General features: G+C 41.2%; 1 protein-coding gene across 1 annotated transcript; it reads left to right on the top strand.

Annotated features, from left to right (window-relative positions):
- Positions 1-447: 447 nt before the first annotated feature.
- Positions 448-16,765, top strand: LOC142448181 (iron-sulfur cluster assembly 1 homolog, mitochondrial). The gene is made up of 4 exons (XM_075549779.1): positions 448-625; positions 9,997-10,050; positions 12,709-12,814; positions 15,107-16,765. Exons 1-4 carry the CDS (start codon positions 545-547, stop codon positions 15,253-15,255), a joined length of 390 nt encoding a protein of 129 aa, XP_075405894.1. The 5' UTR covers positions 448-544; the 3' UTR covers positions 15,256-16,765.
- The last annotated feature ends 1,154 nt before the right edge of the window (positions 16,766-17,919 follow it).

The raw sequence follows: 17,919 nt of genomic DNA, 5'->3' as shown, positions 1-17,919 counted from the left end.
TAAGATAAGGGCAATAATAATCAAGGGTAAATTTTCTGCAGCTTTAAGCGTTGTAAATAAAAAGTTGTATTTCAATCTAGAAAGGCTTTACAAAACCATTCTGTTGTATTCATATTGCATTCAAGATATTTACAAATCCATCACTTATTCTGTGGTCAAAGTCAATAGTAATTATCACTAAAGGGTTCTGAATGCTTTGGTACGGAGATCCCAGGGAGTGTGACGCTGTGAGTTACCACGCTGGGTGACAACATCCCTAGAGACACCACAGTCAGTGTTCAGAAGGTCACTCCATGTCCCCTAACTGCTACCCCCACGTGACTTCCAGAAGCCATTCCTCCAGGGCCCTGTGCTCACCAACCGGCCATCACTCACATGGCCTAGCCAATAGAGTCGGTGGGCGGCGCAGGGACGTGCACTCGTGGGGCGGGGCCTAGGCGCCGTGCGCAGTGCGCCGGAGCTTGTGGCGTCAGTGCGTGCGGCCGTGTCCATGGAGAGAGGTTGAACAGTTCGATCTCCTGCCGGAGGCACCAGGGCCGCGAAGATGTCGGCTTCATTAGTCCGAGCCACCGTCCGGGCTGTGAGCAAGAGGAAACTGCAGGCCACCCGGGCCGCCCTCACCCTGGTGAGTGCGCCGGCCGCTCGGCTCAGCCCATGACATTGTTTCACCTCCGCCCCTGGCGAGAGTGGCCACGACGACGGAGTGTGGGGACGCCGAGGGCGCGGCCTAGCGACCGGACGCCCGTCAGCAAGGTTTCTCTCGGCTCCCTGCGGGGACGAGTAAACCCGGGGCGCAGTGGGAACTACATTACCCAGCAGGCTGTGCGCCCACCGCTCTCCAGGTCACGTGGGGGAGGGCGGTGCTCCAGTTCTTGATGGGGGCTGCGCCCTCCGCACCGTACTTAGGGCCCAGAAGTAATCCGGAAACTTCTTCCTCCTTTTGCTGGGTGCAGTTACTTGAAGTCTGGCTTCGTTAAAGTAGCGACTGTGCTAAGTGCCAAGGATAGCTCGGTGAATAACAGGACTTCCTGCGAGGCGCAGACGCGCTTAATCGCTGTCTTAGACCTAAGTTGGTGGTTTGAACGTTCCCTGAGTCTCCTGGAACACGGACCTGGAGATCTGCTTTCGGAAAGTCACCACTTAGGGAACTTAATAGAGCAGCTGTGTATGCACGTGGGGTGGCCTTGGTCTGGCGACACATGACTAACCAATGGCATCCCTTAGCGTGCTTAAAGAGAGAAGCTCCTCTAATGACAGCCTGGGGTTGCGGGAGTGTCAAAGGGGAGGGAGTTCAGGATAACAACCCCCACCCCCCAGTACTGTGCCTAAGGGTTACTTTCCCGTTGTCTTGCGATGCTTTGTAAGCCAATGTCTGTGCCAGGCTCACCAAAAGACAAAGGAAAATAGGATGAGCTCCGCTGAGGGAATTGACAGCGTTTTCTAGGTGAAAAGTCAGCTCTGCGCAGGGCACATGGTAATCTACTTTTATTTGCAATGTTCGTTTTTATTGTGTTATAATTTCTATAAGAACCCCCAAAACAAAAAAGCCTCACTGCTATCCAGTGGATTCCGACTCTTAGCGACCCAGTAGGACCTGGTAGAACTGGCCCTGTGGGTTTCAGAGACTTAACCCCCATCCCCACCCCAGTAGAAAGCCTCATGTAAACATAAAACTAGCCACTAACATCCACGTCAGTGGTTGCCATGTAGTACATGCATACTGTGGTGCAACCATCACTTTTCCCTCCTTTTAAAGCATTTTCGTCTAGAGGAAGCTTCATACCCTTAAAACAGCCACTTGTAGTTGTAATTTTGAAAAATGTATTCCATAGGAAAGTCATCAACGTTCTTCACACACAGGGAGAAGACAATTTCTGCAAGCATCTAGCACCTAAAACTGAAAAAAACGAGTTGCAGCAAAATGGATAACTGTTATTATTTCAAGAATAAGGATGTCCTGATATCTTTTGCTCCCTCTTTTCTGTGCCAGCAAATTCCTTTTCATGTCTAAAAGAATATTCTCTTAGACTTCTCCATGAACTAATATATGTTTTAACCCTAGTAATTTTTTTAAAAAAGTGTCACTTTAGGCTACAGGTGAAATTAAGGAAGTTTTCTATTGAGTTGATACTCACCCTCATGATCGCATCTGCTTCAAGTTGTTATGCCAAACATAAAGGCCCTGCTATTCTTTCTCATCCCTCACATGGGAAATGATTTCTCACAGGCATATACTCTGATTTCATTTCTCACCAAAGTCAATTCCTATCCTCCCCTCCCCCCAATTTGATTTATAGTTCACTACTACGCACTGTGCACCACTTGCTCTTTGAAATGTCCACATGTAAACATTTTTGTAACCTAGCAACTATACCTTTTTTGGTGGTGGTGGTGGTTTTTTAATCCCTAGCATAGTCTTTCTCATTATCCAAGTCCACATGGAAGAAGCACACAAGTCTGTGTGATCCAAAGATAACGATAACAATCCAAATATGATGTAGGAAAAAGTATCAGCTAAACTGGGAGCACCCAATTTGTAGATGTTTATGGAGCATATTGGGAGTCCCCAATCCATCTGCAGGCTATCTAGTCAGATTAAGCCCCTGGCAGATCCCTTCTAGCCACAGGTGAGGGACTCGAACAGCTTTACTGTCAGAGATTATTGCAAACTTGAGTTTGGTGTGTCAAACCATGGAATAATATGATACTTGGTCAGGTGACTGCCCTCTTGACCCAAACTGAATTTGCTCTAGGCTCAAATATTTCTCACTTGTTCCCTGACAGAAATTTTCTCTCTGACTTTTTGAATACTAATGGTGATCTTTTCTTTCTCACACTATTTTTATCTTCATATTATTATTTTCTTTTCATTCATTTCTTTTAGGTTTCCCAGTTTACACAGCACAGAAGGAATGGATGCACAGAGATAATAATAACTGATACAATGGTTTATGGGTAGGATGAGGGGGGTTGAGGAGTAAACATTGAATGCAGTTGAGAGGAGGGAGCATTAGAACTGATGGTGATGATGCATATACAACTTTTAAAAAGTAATTAACTATGAAAGTGTATGATAAGTGAATATTATATCAAGAAAACTCCTGACAAAGAAAGAAACCAAACTTGACCGCTGTTACCATGAGTGAAGGAGGAAGAGTCTTTGCTTAGGGAGCAGTGAGTTTATGTTAATGGTGGGAGAATAATTTGGAAAAGGATATCAATAATGGTTGTACAGCACAGAGTATAATCAGTGGCATTGAATTATACATGTAGAAGTCGTTGAATTGGCAAACATTTTTGGCACAATTTAAAGTACACAAATAACAATCAGTACAAGAAAGAAAAAGTGTTCTAAAATTGATTGTGGTAATTAGCATACAACTCTTCTTCATATGGTTGAACTATTAAATTGTATGATATGTAGATGAAGTGCCAATAAATTTTTTTTTAATGCAGCCTTTCTCAACCAAAGATCTGTGACAAAATTGAGCCCTTTAGTCTAGAAAATGAGTTACTATTTCAATCATTCCCAGTTTGATCCTAATGCACTGCAGAGAAGTTACTTCTTAAGTACATAGGATGCCTTGGGGCAGGAGGGCTTACCTGTCTTGGGGAACTCAGTTGAGAAGGCCTAGGAAGGAAATGCTTAATACAATGTTAAATACAATGAGGCCCATTAATGAATTCATAGAAAGGCCAGTGCCAGAAAACCTTTGGACTAGTGTCCCAAAGTGTGTTACCAAGCCTCTGAAGGCAATTTAAGGTGCTGCTAACTAAAACCAAACTCAGAGCAACCTAATACAGAGGAGAATTGCCGTCATAGGGTTTTCAGAGCTATGATCTTTACAGAAGCAGATCACCAAGCTTTGTGTTGGAGTTGAGCACAAACTACCCAAGGACCTAAGGCGACCTTGCTGTTATTGCTGTCAGTTTTGGTCAAGTCAGTTCCAACTCAGAGTGACACCCATTCCTCCTCCCCCGCCCCCCCCAACCCCCTTGTGCAGAGTTAAACTCCATAGGGTTTTCAAAGCTGTTAACTTTCAGAAGCAGATCACCAGCCTGTCTTCTGAGATGCCTTCTTAATGGATTTGAACTGCCAACCCACTAGCAGGCGAACACTTACCTACCCAGTTGCACCACTAAATGACTTAACAAGGAGGGACTGGTTAAGTAAATTGTGTTAGTGAGATACTATGTAATCATTGCAGATAATTTAAGATTTTGAAATCATGACTTGTTTCATTTATTAGATCAATTATCCTGTGCAGATTACTTCGATGTCTAAATTGCAGAGTTTTAAAAACAGCCATTCAGCATTTGTTTTGGGGTCTTTTACAGGTGTCCTTTTCTCTGTATCATGGTGTCAACTTCAGCTCCTAACAACAGTTGCAACAGCCAGAAGCTGTCCTGTGGATTTCTCTTGGCTTGACCCTTTTACAGAGAGAAGTTCACCGTGTCTTTTTCCTGAAGAAGCAAACTAAGTGGGTTCCAACCAATAGCCATTTGGTCAGCTGCACACTATTTAACCAGTAGGCTGCTAGCACTGCTGAGTAAACACCTACTTACTGCCATCAGATCTGACAGCAAACCCCATGTATTAAACAAAGTAGAACTCATTTGAATTTTTTCCTTTTATTTTTCTTTTTCAAATCATTTTATTGGGGGCTCGTACAACTCTTATCACAATCCATACATCCATCCATTGTGGCAAGAACATTTGTATATTTGTTGCCATCATCATTCTCAAAACGTTTGCTTTCTACTTGAGCCCTTGGTATTAGTTCCTCATTTTTCCTTCCCTGCCCCCCTCCCTCACAAACCCTTGATAATTTATAAATTATTATTTTGTCATGTCTTGCACTGTCCAACGTCTCCCTTCACTTTTCTGTTGTCCGACCCCAGGGAGGGGATTATATGAAGATCCTTGTTATCAGTAATTTTCTTCATATAATATTTACGTCATACACTTAGGTAGTTAAATTGTTTTAAAATAAGCTGTATATATGTATATATATATGTGTGTGTGTATATATACATATATATAAAATCACAATCAGTTCTAATGTTCCCTTCTGTATTCATTGTTTGCTTCCCCAATCCACTCACCCTCCACACACCCTATGTCCCTGGTAAACCATTGCAATATTTACTGTGTCTATAAATCCACTCCTGTGCTTCACAAACTGGGAAGCCCAACAGAAACAATAGGAAACAGTGAAACAACAAGAAGAAAAGAATAATTATAGAAAGATAGTTTTGTTTAAGTAAGAACGAAAAGACCACCACCAATATTTAAAAAGCCACAGAAAAAAATGTGTCATGGAACAAGGCTCAGAGCAAATTCAGTTTGGATCAAGAGGGAGGTCACCTGACCAAGTGTCATACCATGATTTGACCTACGAAATTCAAATTTTTATTTTTATTTTAACAATTTATTGGGGCTGATACAATTCTTTTCACAGTTCATACATATACATACATCAATTGTATAAAGCACATCTGTACAGTCTTTGCCCTAATCATTTTTTTCTCTTTTCTTCTTTTACATTTTATTAGGGACTCAAACAACTCTTACCACAATCCATACATATACATACATCAATTGTATAAAGCACATCCATACATTCCCTGCCCCAATCATTCTCAAGGCATTTGCTCTCCACTTAAGAAATTCAAATATACAATAATCTGTCTGACAGTAAAGCTGTTCGAGTCCCTCACCTGTGGCTAGAAAGGATCTGCCTGAGGCTTGATCTTACTAGATAATCTGCAGATGGATTTGGGGCGCCTACTGTTCTCCATAACCTTTTACAAATTGGATGTTTCCAATTTAAGCTGATCCTTTCCCCTACATCATATGTGGATTCTGTTCCCGTTATCTTTGGATGACACACAGGCGCCAGTGCTTCTTTGTAGTTGACGCCTCACTTAGATGACTGTTTGTTTGAATACAAGCCTTTAAGACTCCATGCACTATTCCAATTGATAGTGGGGGACCGTCTGCTTTTTTCTCACTTTGCTATAATACCCTTCTGTGATATTTTCAGGAAGGTGAGCGTTGAGCAGGGCTATGTTATAAGACGGTGGTTCTCAGCCTGTGGGTCAAGACCCCTTTGGGGGGGTCGAACAACCCTTTCACAGGGGTCGCCCAATTCATAACAGTAGCACAGTTACAGTTACGAAGTAGGAACAGAAATAATGTTATGGCTGGGGAGGGTCACCACAACATGAGGAACTGTAGGAAAGGGTCACAGCATTAGGTTGAGAACCACTGTTATAAGACCTAACTGTTCTTCGTCTAGAGCTAGAATTAAATAGGAGCCCAGAAACCATATGCTTGTTCATGGGTTTTGAATGACTGGTTTCCTTTGGCAGTCATAGGACAAAAACAAGAACCAACAAGAGCAAAAATATATATAAAAGACAGAAAAACAAAAATGAAAAACATTGTCAGTCATCCCCCTGGTGTATAAGGCAATTGCAATGATCACATCAATATTTATCCAATGACATAAGAATTTAACATACTGTTGCCCTAAAGCATTTATTTGAGCATATTCCAACTTCAAGCTGCAATCCATGAGTTTTTGCTTTGTACAGCTTGATTTCTTTGCACACTAAACACGGGGGTTGGTTCTAGGGAAATTTGCCCTGTATCATTTCTTACACGTGCAGATCCTTGCCTATCAGATTAAAGGAGAGCATTGAGGTACTAAAATATATGATGGTTCTGCGTCCCCTTTCATTGGATACCCACTAAACTAGGGGTCCCACCTAAGGTCCAATGACTGCCGTTTCCACAGTCTTGGGGTGGCCATCCTTTGCGTACACTCCCATTAGAGATTATTCCAGTCTTAAGTCCAAGGGTACATACAGGTAGTTTTAAAGTAGGGCCCAGTTTATCCAGTCAGGCTTCCATGTTGAATCCTGGTGTGGTACTTGGATGCTGTGTTGTTGCCTTTAAGGCCAGCATCTAAGGCCATCATAGTCCATGGTGTGGTTCACCATGGGTTGGATAGAAACAGTCTTAGTGTCTACTCAGGAACATAAAATAGGATTTATTCTCCTTAGGTTCCCTATTACAATTATTGCTTAGCATCCCTTCCCCATTTATCTACCATGCCACCCACAGAAATGTCAGTGCCGCCTCTGAAATGTAGGTACTCCCCTTCCCTGGTCAAAACTTGATTTTCCAGTAAGGTTCTCTTCTCATTCCTGTGGAGGTCCTGTTGGTTCGGCACAGCCTTCTCTCAATGTTGTGTAGCATCAAATGGAAGGTCTTCTCCCCTTCCCCCATTGTTGAAGGAGTGGCCACAGGCAATGTGAAGTCTCCTCTTTTAAGGTGGTTCTCATGATGTGCACTTAAGGGGGGGGTGATGTATGGTTTCTGGCCAGTAGGTAATCTTTCTACCCCTTTGGGAATTAGTCTTTACGATTTGCTTAATTGATGTTTCATCTTATAGTAGTAGACTCATAAAGTATTTGTTGTTTTGTGATTGACTAACTTCACGTTCCTTTGGATTTCTAAGAGTATAAATGTTTATGGGAGCAACCAGACTCAGTGTTCTTCCACAGAGAGGTTGCTGGGTCTGAGCCACTGAACTTGCAGTTAAGTTAGCATCCCAGTATTTAACCCACAGCACCACTAAAAAAACAACAAAGCACTGTCATCAATTCGCTAACAACTCATAGCGACCCTGTACCACTAGGACTCCTTTACTAATAAGGTGCTTAATAAATGATAGGTGTGTACTTATTCCCATACATCAAATGAGAAGCATGACAACTAGATTTCTTAAGGAAGTGTATACTGTATATACACTGCGATTACAGATATGTGTGTGTGTGAGCGAGAGAAAGAAAGTACAAGGTTTGAAGAAAACACATTGCCAGTACTGATTGTTTAGAGTTAGAGAAAATAGTATTATAGCTTTTCATTCATCTACCATCTTAAGAATAATAAAGTGCTGGCTTTGTATTGAAAATGGGCTGTAGCTATTGACCCATTCTATATAATCATAGAAATGATTGAATTAACAAGATAACAACTTTGTACTTTACTTGGAGTTATGTAAAGGAATACCTTATTGAGGATGAAATGAATGGTCTTTTGGATAAAGGAAAAGTATGTTGCTCTAAAGTAGTTATTACTGAGACTTATGTGTGATGCTTTTCCCATTTTAACAACAAAACAGCCTGGATATGTAAGAAAACGGACCAAGGTAGTATTTCTCTGCTATCCTTGCACTTTGAAGAGGTCATATCCCTGTGGCACCTATGTCTGTGCAGCCCTGACTCGGTTGGATCATTGCACAGGCCCCATTTGCAGCTTTGAACCCACTAGAATTGAACCTACAAATAATTTTCCTATGGTTCTGTCTATTATTTTTTTTGGTGGGGGGGTACAGAATTCTGCCGATTTTTAACTTAGAAGAAATCTTTTTCTTTGTCATTAAATCGCATCAGCATTCATAGAAAATGTGACTAGGAATGTTTACCACTGGCAATAAGAAACCTAAAGTTTAGTTTCAAAACAAAACACTTTAAAACTGTCGTTTAGAAGAGTAAATGAACATGTTACAGGACAAGTTTTTGTATTTCCATTATTTGAGGATGATACTCTGTCATTTCAAAAGGTAAGGCACAGAATGCTGCTTTACAACATTTCTTCCTTCCCTGTGTTGTCAGGCTGTTGGACTCCTTTTTTGAAAGAATTGTGGGTAAAGGCCTTGAGAGACACATTCACCTACTGATTGTTCTTTCAGTGTCCTTTTTGTTTTCTTTCAGGGTGACATACATTACCATATATATTTGAGTATAAGCCAATCCAAATATCAGCCAAGGCACCTAATTGTACCACAGAAACTGCGTTTAAAATGTGCTGGAAAACGGCTTATACTCGAGTATATACGGTAAGTAAATATCCGTAGGCTCTCCCCATATAGTAATAATCTTTGAGTAAACAGAGCTTACCTTTGTTAAGTACACTGTGTTAGTGTTTTCTCTCCTTCATGACATTTCTAAAAAGGGTCCAGGCTCTTTTTTAAAACGTTTAATCTCACCTCCCTCAGCTGACTTGAGTTGTGGTTACAACTACTCCCAAGTAATGGTCCATAGTCTTCCCAACCCTAGGGTTTCCTGAACCTGTAAAATGTCACCATAGGAAGCTGGAGGACCAGCATCACATTGCCCTTTGAAGGAGTTAGTGAGCAAATAAAAGGAAGAGGTATCTTCTCTCTTTTGTCCTCTTATCATGTCTCCATAGTAACAGTAGTAGCTGGTAAATTCTGACCCCTCTTCTTGGAATTAGTTTATTCCATCCCTGCAAGAATCATCAGGACTATTGTTGCCATTTACAAGGAACGGGCTGGAGTAAGCAGGACTGCCTTTGAGACACTGGGAAGAAGTGGATCAGGAATGCAAACAAATCCTGGTTTTAGCAGCCTCCTTCCCAGCAAAGTAGGAGAAGCAAACCCCGGGGGAAGAAGGAAAAAAAAGAAGAAAAAGATGCCTGTTTATGTTGTTGACTCACTAAATTCTGCCCCTCAGCTATTCTCAAATATTAAGCCAGGTAAAAACTTGTCTGGTCACTTTTTTGATGAGGCGTTTTGCTCATTTATTGATTATTTGGGGGGACCTTATGTATGTCGGACAGTGTACCTGTTGCAGGGCATTTAAAATAGATGATGCAAGAAGAAAACATTATACCTGTGATGGGAAGTGTAGCAGAGGTTATGGCTGAGTTCAGCCGGGCCTTGAAAAGCAAGATTAAAAAGACTTTGCTATCATATGCTTTAAAATGTGTGTGTGTGTGTGTGTGTGTGTGTGTGTGTGACTTGAATAGAAATTATTGTGTGATTTTCTATGAAACCTCAGGTAATCTGGCAAGATTGGAACATAAGTTTGTCAAATAAATGTTCTAACACTATACTTGAACAGCCTTTGAACTTGAACGCAGATTTTTTGTAACAAAAGAGATGTGGTTTGTTTTTTTAGACACCTTCAGCAGTACACAAGATTAAACAGCTTCTTAAAGATAAGCCTGAACATGTAAGTAAACCAAATATTTCATAATGAAAAAAAGTTGTATTATCAGAGTAAATATACCTTGTGGTAAATTGTATACTTTCATTAATTGGAGAGTTTTACTTTTTAAAGTGATGTATGCCCATGCTTTTTGAAAAGTTCCAATACTATAAAAGGGTATTGAATAAACGGGAAATCTTTCTCCCCCCGAACTTTCCATCCTCATTCTTCCATCCAAGTGGCAGCTCACAGGTCCCTTCCAGAGATCATTTGTACCAGCTTTGTCCAGACCAGGGCCGCTCAGCCTCGGGACTAGTGACATTTGGGGTCAGAGAAGTCTTTGTTGGGGGTGAATTGTTGGTATTTTTCAGCATCTCTGGCCTTTGTCCTCCAGACCAAATGTGACAACTGAAATCAGCTTCTGTGTCATGTTGCCCATTTCCTGCTCATTGGAGGGCATAGCAGGGGTCAGTGCTTATTTTACTTTACCTTTTACCTCTAATGATGTATCTTAAGTATTTTTCCATGTTAGTTCAGAAAGCTGCCTAAAATCTGTCAGAATGCTGCAGTTGAGGACATGACATTAAGGAGCAGGTTTTATTGTTTAAGCTATCTTTCATTTTAAAGCCCCTTTGAGGTGCCGTGTAGTGCGGCCATGAGCATCATCTGTTAGTGTCTGCAGTGTGCCAGGCGTGTCATCATGGATTGTGAGCAGGCCGTAGTGTGTCTACTGCAGAGGCGATGCTCCTACCTGGGCATTTGTCTGGGTGTGGAGTTGTGGGCATGATCTGAAGAGGAGCTCCCTTTGGAAACCCAAAACAAGTAAACCGAGGACTTGGATGAGTATATTTGGCCTTACTTCTGCACTTGCAACCACAGGCCTGGAAAACTGGCACTAATTGGAGAAAGAGCTCCATTGTTCCAGGATGGAAATGTTTTCAAATACACACTCTCTAGGCTGAAAATGTGCCCCCCAAAATAGTCTCCATAAAGGAGCTACCATAAAAGATGAATCATTCCTGTCTAGTAGTCCACTGTGCCTGAATGTTATCTGTAGCTAAAGGCAAACAGGTTCTATAACCCAACCCACCGTAAAATGTGTCAAACTCTATTCTGACATCCTCTTCTGATATGAATCCTAGCTTGTTCCCCTGGGGAAGGCTCGGGGGAGTTTGAGGTAAACTAGCACTGGGTCAAGCCGCTGAGTCAATTGCTTTGCCTATTTATTATGTTAGCCACTTTGATTACCCATTGATTATGTTAGGTTTTCACCATATGATGTGTATGCTTTCTGAAAGATCTGTAAGCCCCATTTTATATACCTTTTGGCAACTACATTTATGGTTTTGGTCCTGACATAGGGACAAGGAACCCATATACCTCGCTGTCCGTCTGTCTGCCTTTATTATTTTCCATAATCACAAAGTTGCCCATAAGGAGACCTGTTCGACTGTTGGGGATCCATACCCCCACAAACTCCACTGCTCTCTGATCAGTTAGTTCCTACTCATCGTGACCCCATGGAGCTGGGTAGAGCTGCCCCGTAGTTTCCAAGGCAGTAAATCTTCAGAGAGGTGGTCATTCCCCCACCTCACAGAGTGACTAGTGGACTCGAACTGCCAACTTTTGCCTTAGCGGGTAATATTTTAATTGCTGCACTCTTAGGGCTCCTATTTGCCTGTGGAGTACGTACAAACTGCTCTGAGTAATAATTAGACTATTAATATTTAATGATTAGGCTGCTGACCACTTTCTAAGTTCTACTTAATATAACGCACATTATATTGTAATAGAAGTACTAGCACCTCCCTCCCTAAAAGGGGGTATCAGTCTTCTGACTCAATTTCGGTAGACTGTAAATTGAGTAAATGAAGTAAGACTTAGCTTCTTAGATTTTGAGATACGCTCCTTTGAAAGGGGACTGCTTGTGTAATAAAGGAAGCCTCATGAAGTGTTGGCTCCAATTACTGAAAGCTGTTATCCTTTGTTCTTAGGTTTACTCTGTTCTCATTACCAGACTTTTGTAAACCTTATTTCAGGTTCATTTTAAATACTTATGTCCATTCCTAATATTTGGACTTTTGACTTGCTTCAGGGCTTCCTGTTTACAGAGTGAAATAAAATTGCATATTGATAATTTGCCATTTAGCTCCTTGTTGTATAAGGACAGAAGATACTGCTCAGAATGCAGGTCGTTAGCATCCCTTCAATGGATCTGAGGGATAGTGAACTAACTGGCCCCCTGTTTAAAAAGTTTGAGGACCCCTGGTAGGTGAAAATTGACAGAGCAAATAATTTTCCATTCAGCATTTGGTTTTGGGACATGAGTTGTGAATCCCCCTCAATGCAGACATCCTCCCTGGGGTCCCTCCTGCCCCTTCCTGCCATCTGGGCTTTGTTTTGAAGCAAATAATGCTCTTTTGATCTATTACAGTTGCTTGTTCGGAGGATTGCCTTCCTTAGGGGCATATTGTTTACTTGATAAGTCTCTCTGTTGTTTGGCTGAAATGTGGTTCCTGGGATGTGAAAGATACCTGCTGAGACAATTTGTAATCAGAAATCTAATACTATATGCCTAATAAAGCATGTGAAACATGAACAATGATAAATATATTTTTAATCATATCAATTGTTTATTATTTAACGCCGAAAAAGTAAGTGCATATTTACATTCTCTTCCAGGTAGGTTTGAAAGTTGGTGTTCGAACCAGGGGTTGCAATGGCCTTTCTTATACTTTAGAATATACAAAGACCAAAGGAGATTCTGATGAAGAAGTAGTTCAAGATGGTAAGTATTTAGCACACTTTTCCAGGATACTGTTTTGCGTGGCATGAAGAAAATGGTCACAGTAAAAGTTGGAAAGGCATTGTGCTAGGCTCTCCAAAGGAGTGGAGTTGGTATTGTATTATCCCCACTTTGCAGGTGAAGAAACTGAGGCACAGAGAGGACATATGTTACCTTGGTCTTGCAGCCAGTTAGGGAACTAGTAAAAATTTGAATCCAACCAAGTTGGTCCCAGCAACTGCTTCTTATAACTTAGTGATAGATTATTGGACAAATTTGCTTGTTTTGCTTTCATTTTAAAAAGTCATCTTGAAAAAAAAAAAAGTCATCTTGTTCCTTTTCCTTCCCAGAAAGTTTTTTAAGATGCTAAAACTTTAAAATGAACCAATCGATTATTTCTGTTTAAATTAGCAGTTTTACATTTTTGTCAAAAAAAAATAATGCCATGGAGAATGCAGGTGGGTTAAGATGTAATTAATACCTTATCATTTGGTCTCCATTTTGAAGTTGGTTTGATTTTTAATTTTTTCTGCTTTGTTTTCATTTGAGGAGGTTCTTTGTTTTGCTTATCACTATTGTTTCCTTGTTATGTATGTTTGCTTCCAGTTTATGTTTTGTGAGATTTTCTGTCTATGAAATCCAGGAGAGGGAGATCCATGGAGACAGTAAGGGGGTTGATAATTGCCTATGGAGCATGGTGAGGGTAGGTTGGGAAGGATTGGAGGACTTATAACAAAGAGTTGGAGAAGAAGAAGTTCTGAAATTGATTGTGACGATGATGGCAGAGCTCTTCTTAATATGACTGAGTGGTTAAACTGCATGATATGTGAATTGTTTTCCATTAAAACTATTTTTTAAAAGGTATGGTAACATGCTTTTAAGGAATTTTGTATTTCTAGTTTTAATAAAAATGCCAGTGCCTTAATTACTTATTTGCCAAACCACTTCCTCTCAGTCTGATAGAAACCTATTTAAAACAAGACACATGGTACAACAGTTATCAGAGGGTCTTTGTGGTCTTGCAGGGCCAGTGTTTGCCTTAAAGGTGAGGTGGGATACTGACCAGTTAGCAGCCCTTGCCTCTGTGAGGGCTGTGAGAGTCTTAAGTCCTTTCATGTTAATAACTAAAGGTAACCAACCAAGGACAAAATCAACAACAAAAAGCCAAATTCACTGCCATCGAGACATTTTGACTCATAGCAACCTAACTCCAATACTAACTCCTTACAGGAGTAAAAAGTCTCTTTTTTCTTCCTTGGAGAGGCTGGTGATTTCAAACTGCTGACCTTGAGGTTAGGAGCCCAACGCATAACCACTCCATCATGTGCTAAAAGAGACATTTTTAAAAATCATTTTATTGGGGGCTCGTACAACTCTTATCAAAATCCATACATACATCCATTGTGGCAAGCACATTTGTACTTTTGTTGCCCTCATTTTCTAAACATTTTCTTTATACTTGAGCCTTTGGTATCAGCTCCTCATTTTTCCCCTTCCTCCCTCATGAACCCTTGATAATTTATAATTTGTTAATATTTTTTTATGTTTTATACTGACTGATGAAGTGACCTTTTAAGATGTTATTTTTAAACTAATAACTCAAACTATCAAGTATCTTAAGATTTTTACCCTCAAAGAAGAGGGCATCCAAGAATTGTCAATAGTTTGTATTCAAATTATGGCTGAATTTCTTTGAAGAAAACTCTCTTTAGGCACTTCGTCTTGTTGCTTTTATAGTTAGCCTGATTGTGTTTCCAAAGATACAGTATAGTGACCAGTTTTCTGGGCCACAGCAGGAACTAGTGCCCTGCACTGACTGACTTGCTGTATTAAAATGGCCTCATTGTGTCTCAGTCCTTTGCATACCTCTCGGCTTGGCATAGTGTGCTTGTGTATATGAACCTGTCACAAGGTTGTCATATATTCGTTCATTCCATCTTTGAAACTTTGTCACTGAAAAATAAATGTTTTCTAACATGTTGCAAACTAGAAAAACTGGATAAGTTGTAATAAAAGGAAAAGTCAAGCTCTGTACAGAATTGGCATGGAAGTTTACTTTTGTGAAACTGCCTACCCTACTTTCATTGTTCTGGACAATAAATTGGTGTGAGAAAGGGGCAGGTGTTAAATTGAACACTTAATCCTTTACAGGAAATGGCGAAACATCCAGAAGCTTCCTTTCTGCCTTGTATGGAGCAGCATTTGGTGATAGTTGGTTCCCCTGTACCCTGACTTGGCTGGGGAGCTCCATAAAGCATGCAGGCTTTATCTGACGCGTGTTTTCTTTCTCCCAAGGTGTCAAAGTGTTCATCGAAAAGAAAGCACAACTCACCCTTTTAGGAACAGAAATGGACTTTGTAGAAGATAAATTATCCAGTGAGTTTGTGTTCAATAACCCAAACATCAAAGGAACGTGTGGCTGTGGAGAGAGCTTTAATATGTGAAACCTCAGGACTCTGCGTCTGTGAGCTCCAGGGATGTTCATGGGAACCTCGGGCAGAGAAGGAAATCACTGACTGTCACGAGCGTAGATTCACAATGTCTGGCTGCCTTACAAGGAAAATAAAAGTAATGCTTTTGAAAATGAAGCCAGTGTGCTGAATTCAAGAAGAAGAGATACTTGCATTTTTAAGGGACAGAGAATGAGAAGTCATTACTCTTTTGGGATAATTTTCTGTTCTGTAAAGGAAAGGAAAAAAGAAATCCTACCCTACAATTAACTCTTGCATCCTTTCTGTTAACCAGTTTCATCTGAGTTGCCTTCATGGTAGGATTTCTGGAAACCCATTCTTGCTTTGTGTCCACACATTAGGCCTTTCTTGAATGACATGAAATGTGCAACCTTTTAGCATTTCCTGACCAGTTTGGTGGCCCTTAAGATTGAAGAGCAAGAACTCTCCTGACTGCAGGTCTGAATGTGACAAGGAATTGTTTTCTACCCAAACTTGGCCCAGCCTTTTTACATTTTTATCAAAAATGTAATTGCTGATTTCTCATTTATTGCCAGTTAGATGGAACCATTGGACAAAGACTTCCTAGAACTGTTGTGCAAAATAGTTCTGGGTGTTGGTATTGAAAGGAAAAAAACATCACCCCACTTGTCTGCTTTTCATCCATTCCTCTCATCACCATTGGCTTCCTTGACCAAAAAACCAAGGGCAGGGCAAGGTGGCCTTTAGGAGTTCGTTCAATAGCAAAAACTGAAGCCCAGGGAGCTGAGGGCTTGACCACCCTTCCTTGGGTTGCAAGTCCTGACCAGAGGCCAACTCTCCAAGACATCCCCTTGTAAGTGCCTGTGCCCTGTGCTCTCAGGCAAGTAAGGGAATTAATTGGATGGCCTGGCTGCTTGCTCTCGTCCACATTTTTATAAAATTTCTTAGTAATTTGATATAGATTGTATTAATTGTTTTATTCCGAGTTGGAAGGATTTTATTGTAAAACCCATTTATGTGAATTATTGCCTTCTTTTTAGAACTATAAGCAACGGTTTATGCCACAAGCAAGACCTAGCAGTCCAGTTAGTTCTTTTGGAGTGTATCGATTATTACAAAGCAGAACGTGGAGTGCTTTCCACAACTTCGCAGCGTGCTTAACATCTACTGCAAAAGTTCAAACCTAACGTTTTTGTTCCCAACTTTCCTTTACAGTTTTCACTTAGTTCATTTTGTCATTTAGTTCTTAATTTTCCTGAGATTGGCATAGAATCGTACTGTGAATTGCCAAGTATACTTTTTTAGAGCATTGATTCCACTGAATTGAAGTCGTGTTGTGAACCTTCATGTTTGCTACTGTTCACTCTAGTACCTGGCACGGGTGTAGCAGCTTTATACGTTTGCTCGTGAGTTGGTTTCATGAACGTAATTGTATGGCCCACTTAAAATGGGTGCAGTACCTTATCATGGAGAGATTGAGTTATCAATAAAAAAGAAATGTGGCTTCTTGGTGATTGTAAAATTGCCTTTTGTTTTTGAGGGGAGAGGGTTTCTAGTCAAGCCATTGCAGAAGTAGGAGGAGGACAACTGTCTCATGTCAATCCCAGGTGTGACAGGACAGCTGTGCACCACTGCATTTTCAGTCACTGACTTTTCAGAAGTAGATCACCAATTAGGCCTCAATTCCAAGGTGCCCTCAAGTGGATGCAAATAAACCTACCTATCACAGTAGCTGAATACTTAACCTTTTGCACCACTTAGGAACTCTCAGGAGCAGCTATTAATCTATGTCTGTCTAGTGGATTCTGACTCAGACCGTAAAGGACAGAATGCAACCACCGCTTAGGATTCCCATCTGTGGGGTGACTGGTGGGTTTGAAAGACAACCTTTTGACTGATTGCTTTATTATTCTAGCCAGTCACCCACCCAGTTCTGTTGCATGCAGGGCTTTTTAGTTTCTGCCTTCAGAGTTGTCCTTGCATCCTTCCACATTCGCTTTCCCTTGTTTCACTGCAAGCTTTATCCATCCTGCCTGCTTCCTCTGGCCTCCCACCCTGCCCCAGCTGTCTTCCTGGTTTTCATACCTCCTGGTTCTTGTGAACCAGCCAGACCCAGATTTATCAAGTTGATCCCTCCAAGCTCTCAGGGCTCAAACAGCCTGTCCTACACCGTATCTGGGGCTCCTTGACAGCAGAGAGCTGAGGGTGGCAGATGAGACATCGAAGGAGATTATCGATGTGGTGTGTGGTGTTTAATAGCACTTGCTGAATACTTACTCTGTGCCAGGAACTCTTGAAGAGTCAATCATCACAACAATCTTAGCAAGTTGGTCTGACTGCTATCTTTTCTAAATCAGAACACCCAAGTACAGCCTGGGGAAATATGTTGCCAAAGTTCTCACAATGTGACCAAGGTTGAATCCCAGGCCCCATGTTCTCAGTGGTTCTGCCATCCTACACACCCCAAGAACAGCTGGGCATGCAGAGAAGTGCACATCCAAAAAGTGTGGGAATAGGGGAGATGAGTCCGCAGAGGTTTGAGACAATACAGGATATGGAGCTGAAATCTGAAGTGGGAAGATCAACACAAAACAGTGCTTCAGTTCTGTGTGGAGGTCCCGCTGTGGCTGAGTCATTCTTGTCCTTAAAGGAGTCCCTAGGAAATGATAGCATAGA

This window comes from Tenrec ecaudatus, chromosome 5 (genome assembly GCF_050624435.1).
Source record: "Tenrec ecaudatus isolate mTenEca1 chromosome 5, mTenEca1.hap1, whole genome shotgun sequence".
Taxonomy (NCBI): domain Eukaryota; kingdom Metazoa; phylum Chordata; class Mammalia; order Afrosoricida; family Tenrecidae; genus Tenrec; species Tenrec ecaudatus.
This window is presented reverse-complemented; position numbering and strand designations above follow the sequence as displayed.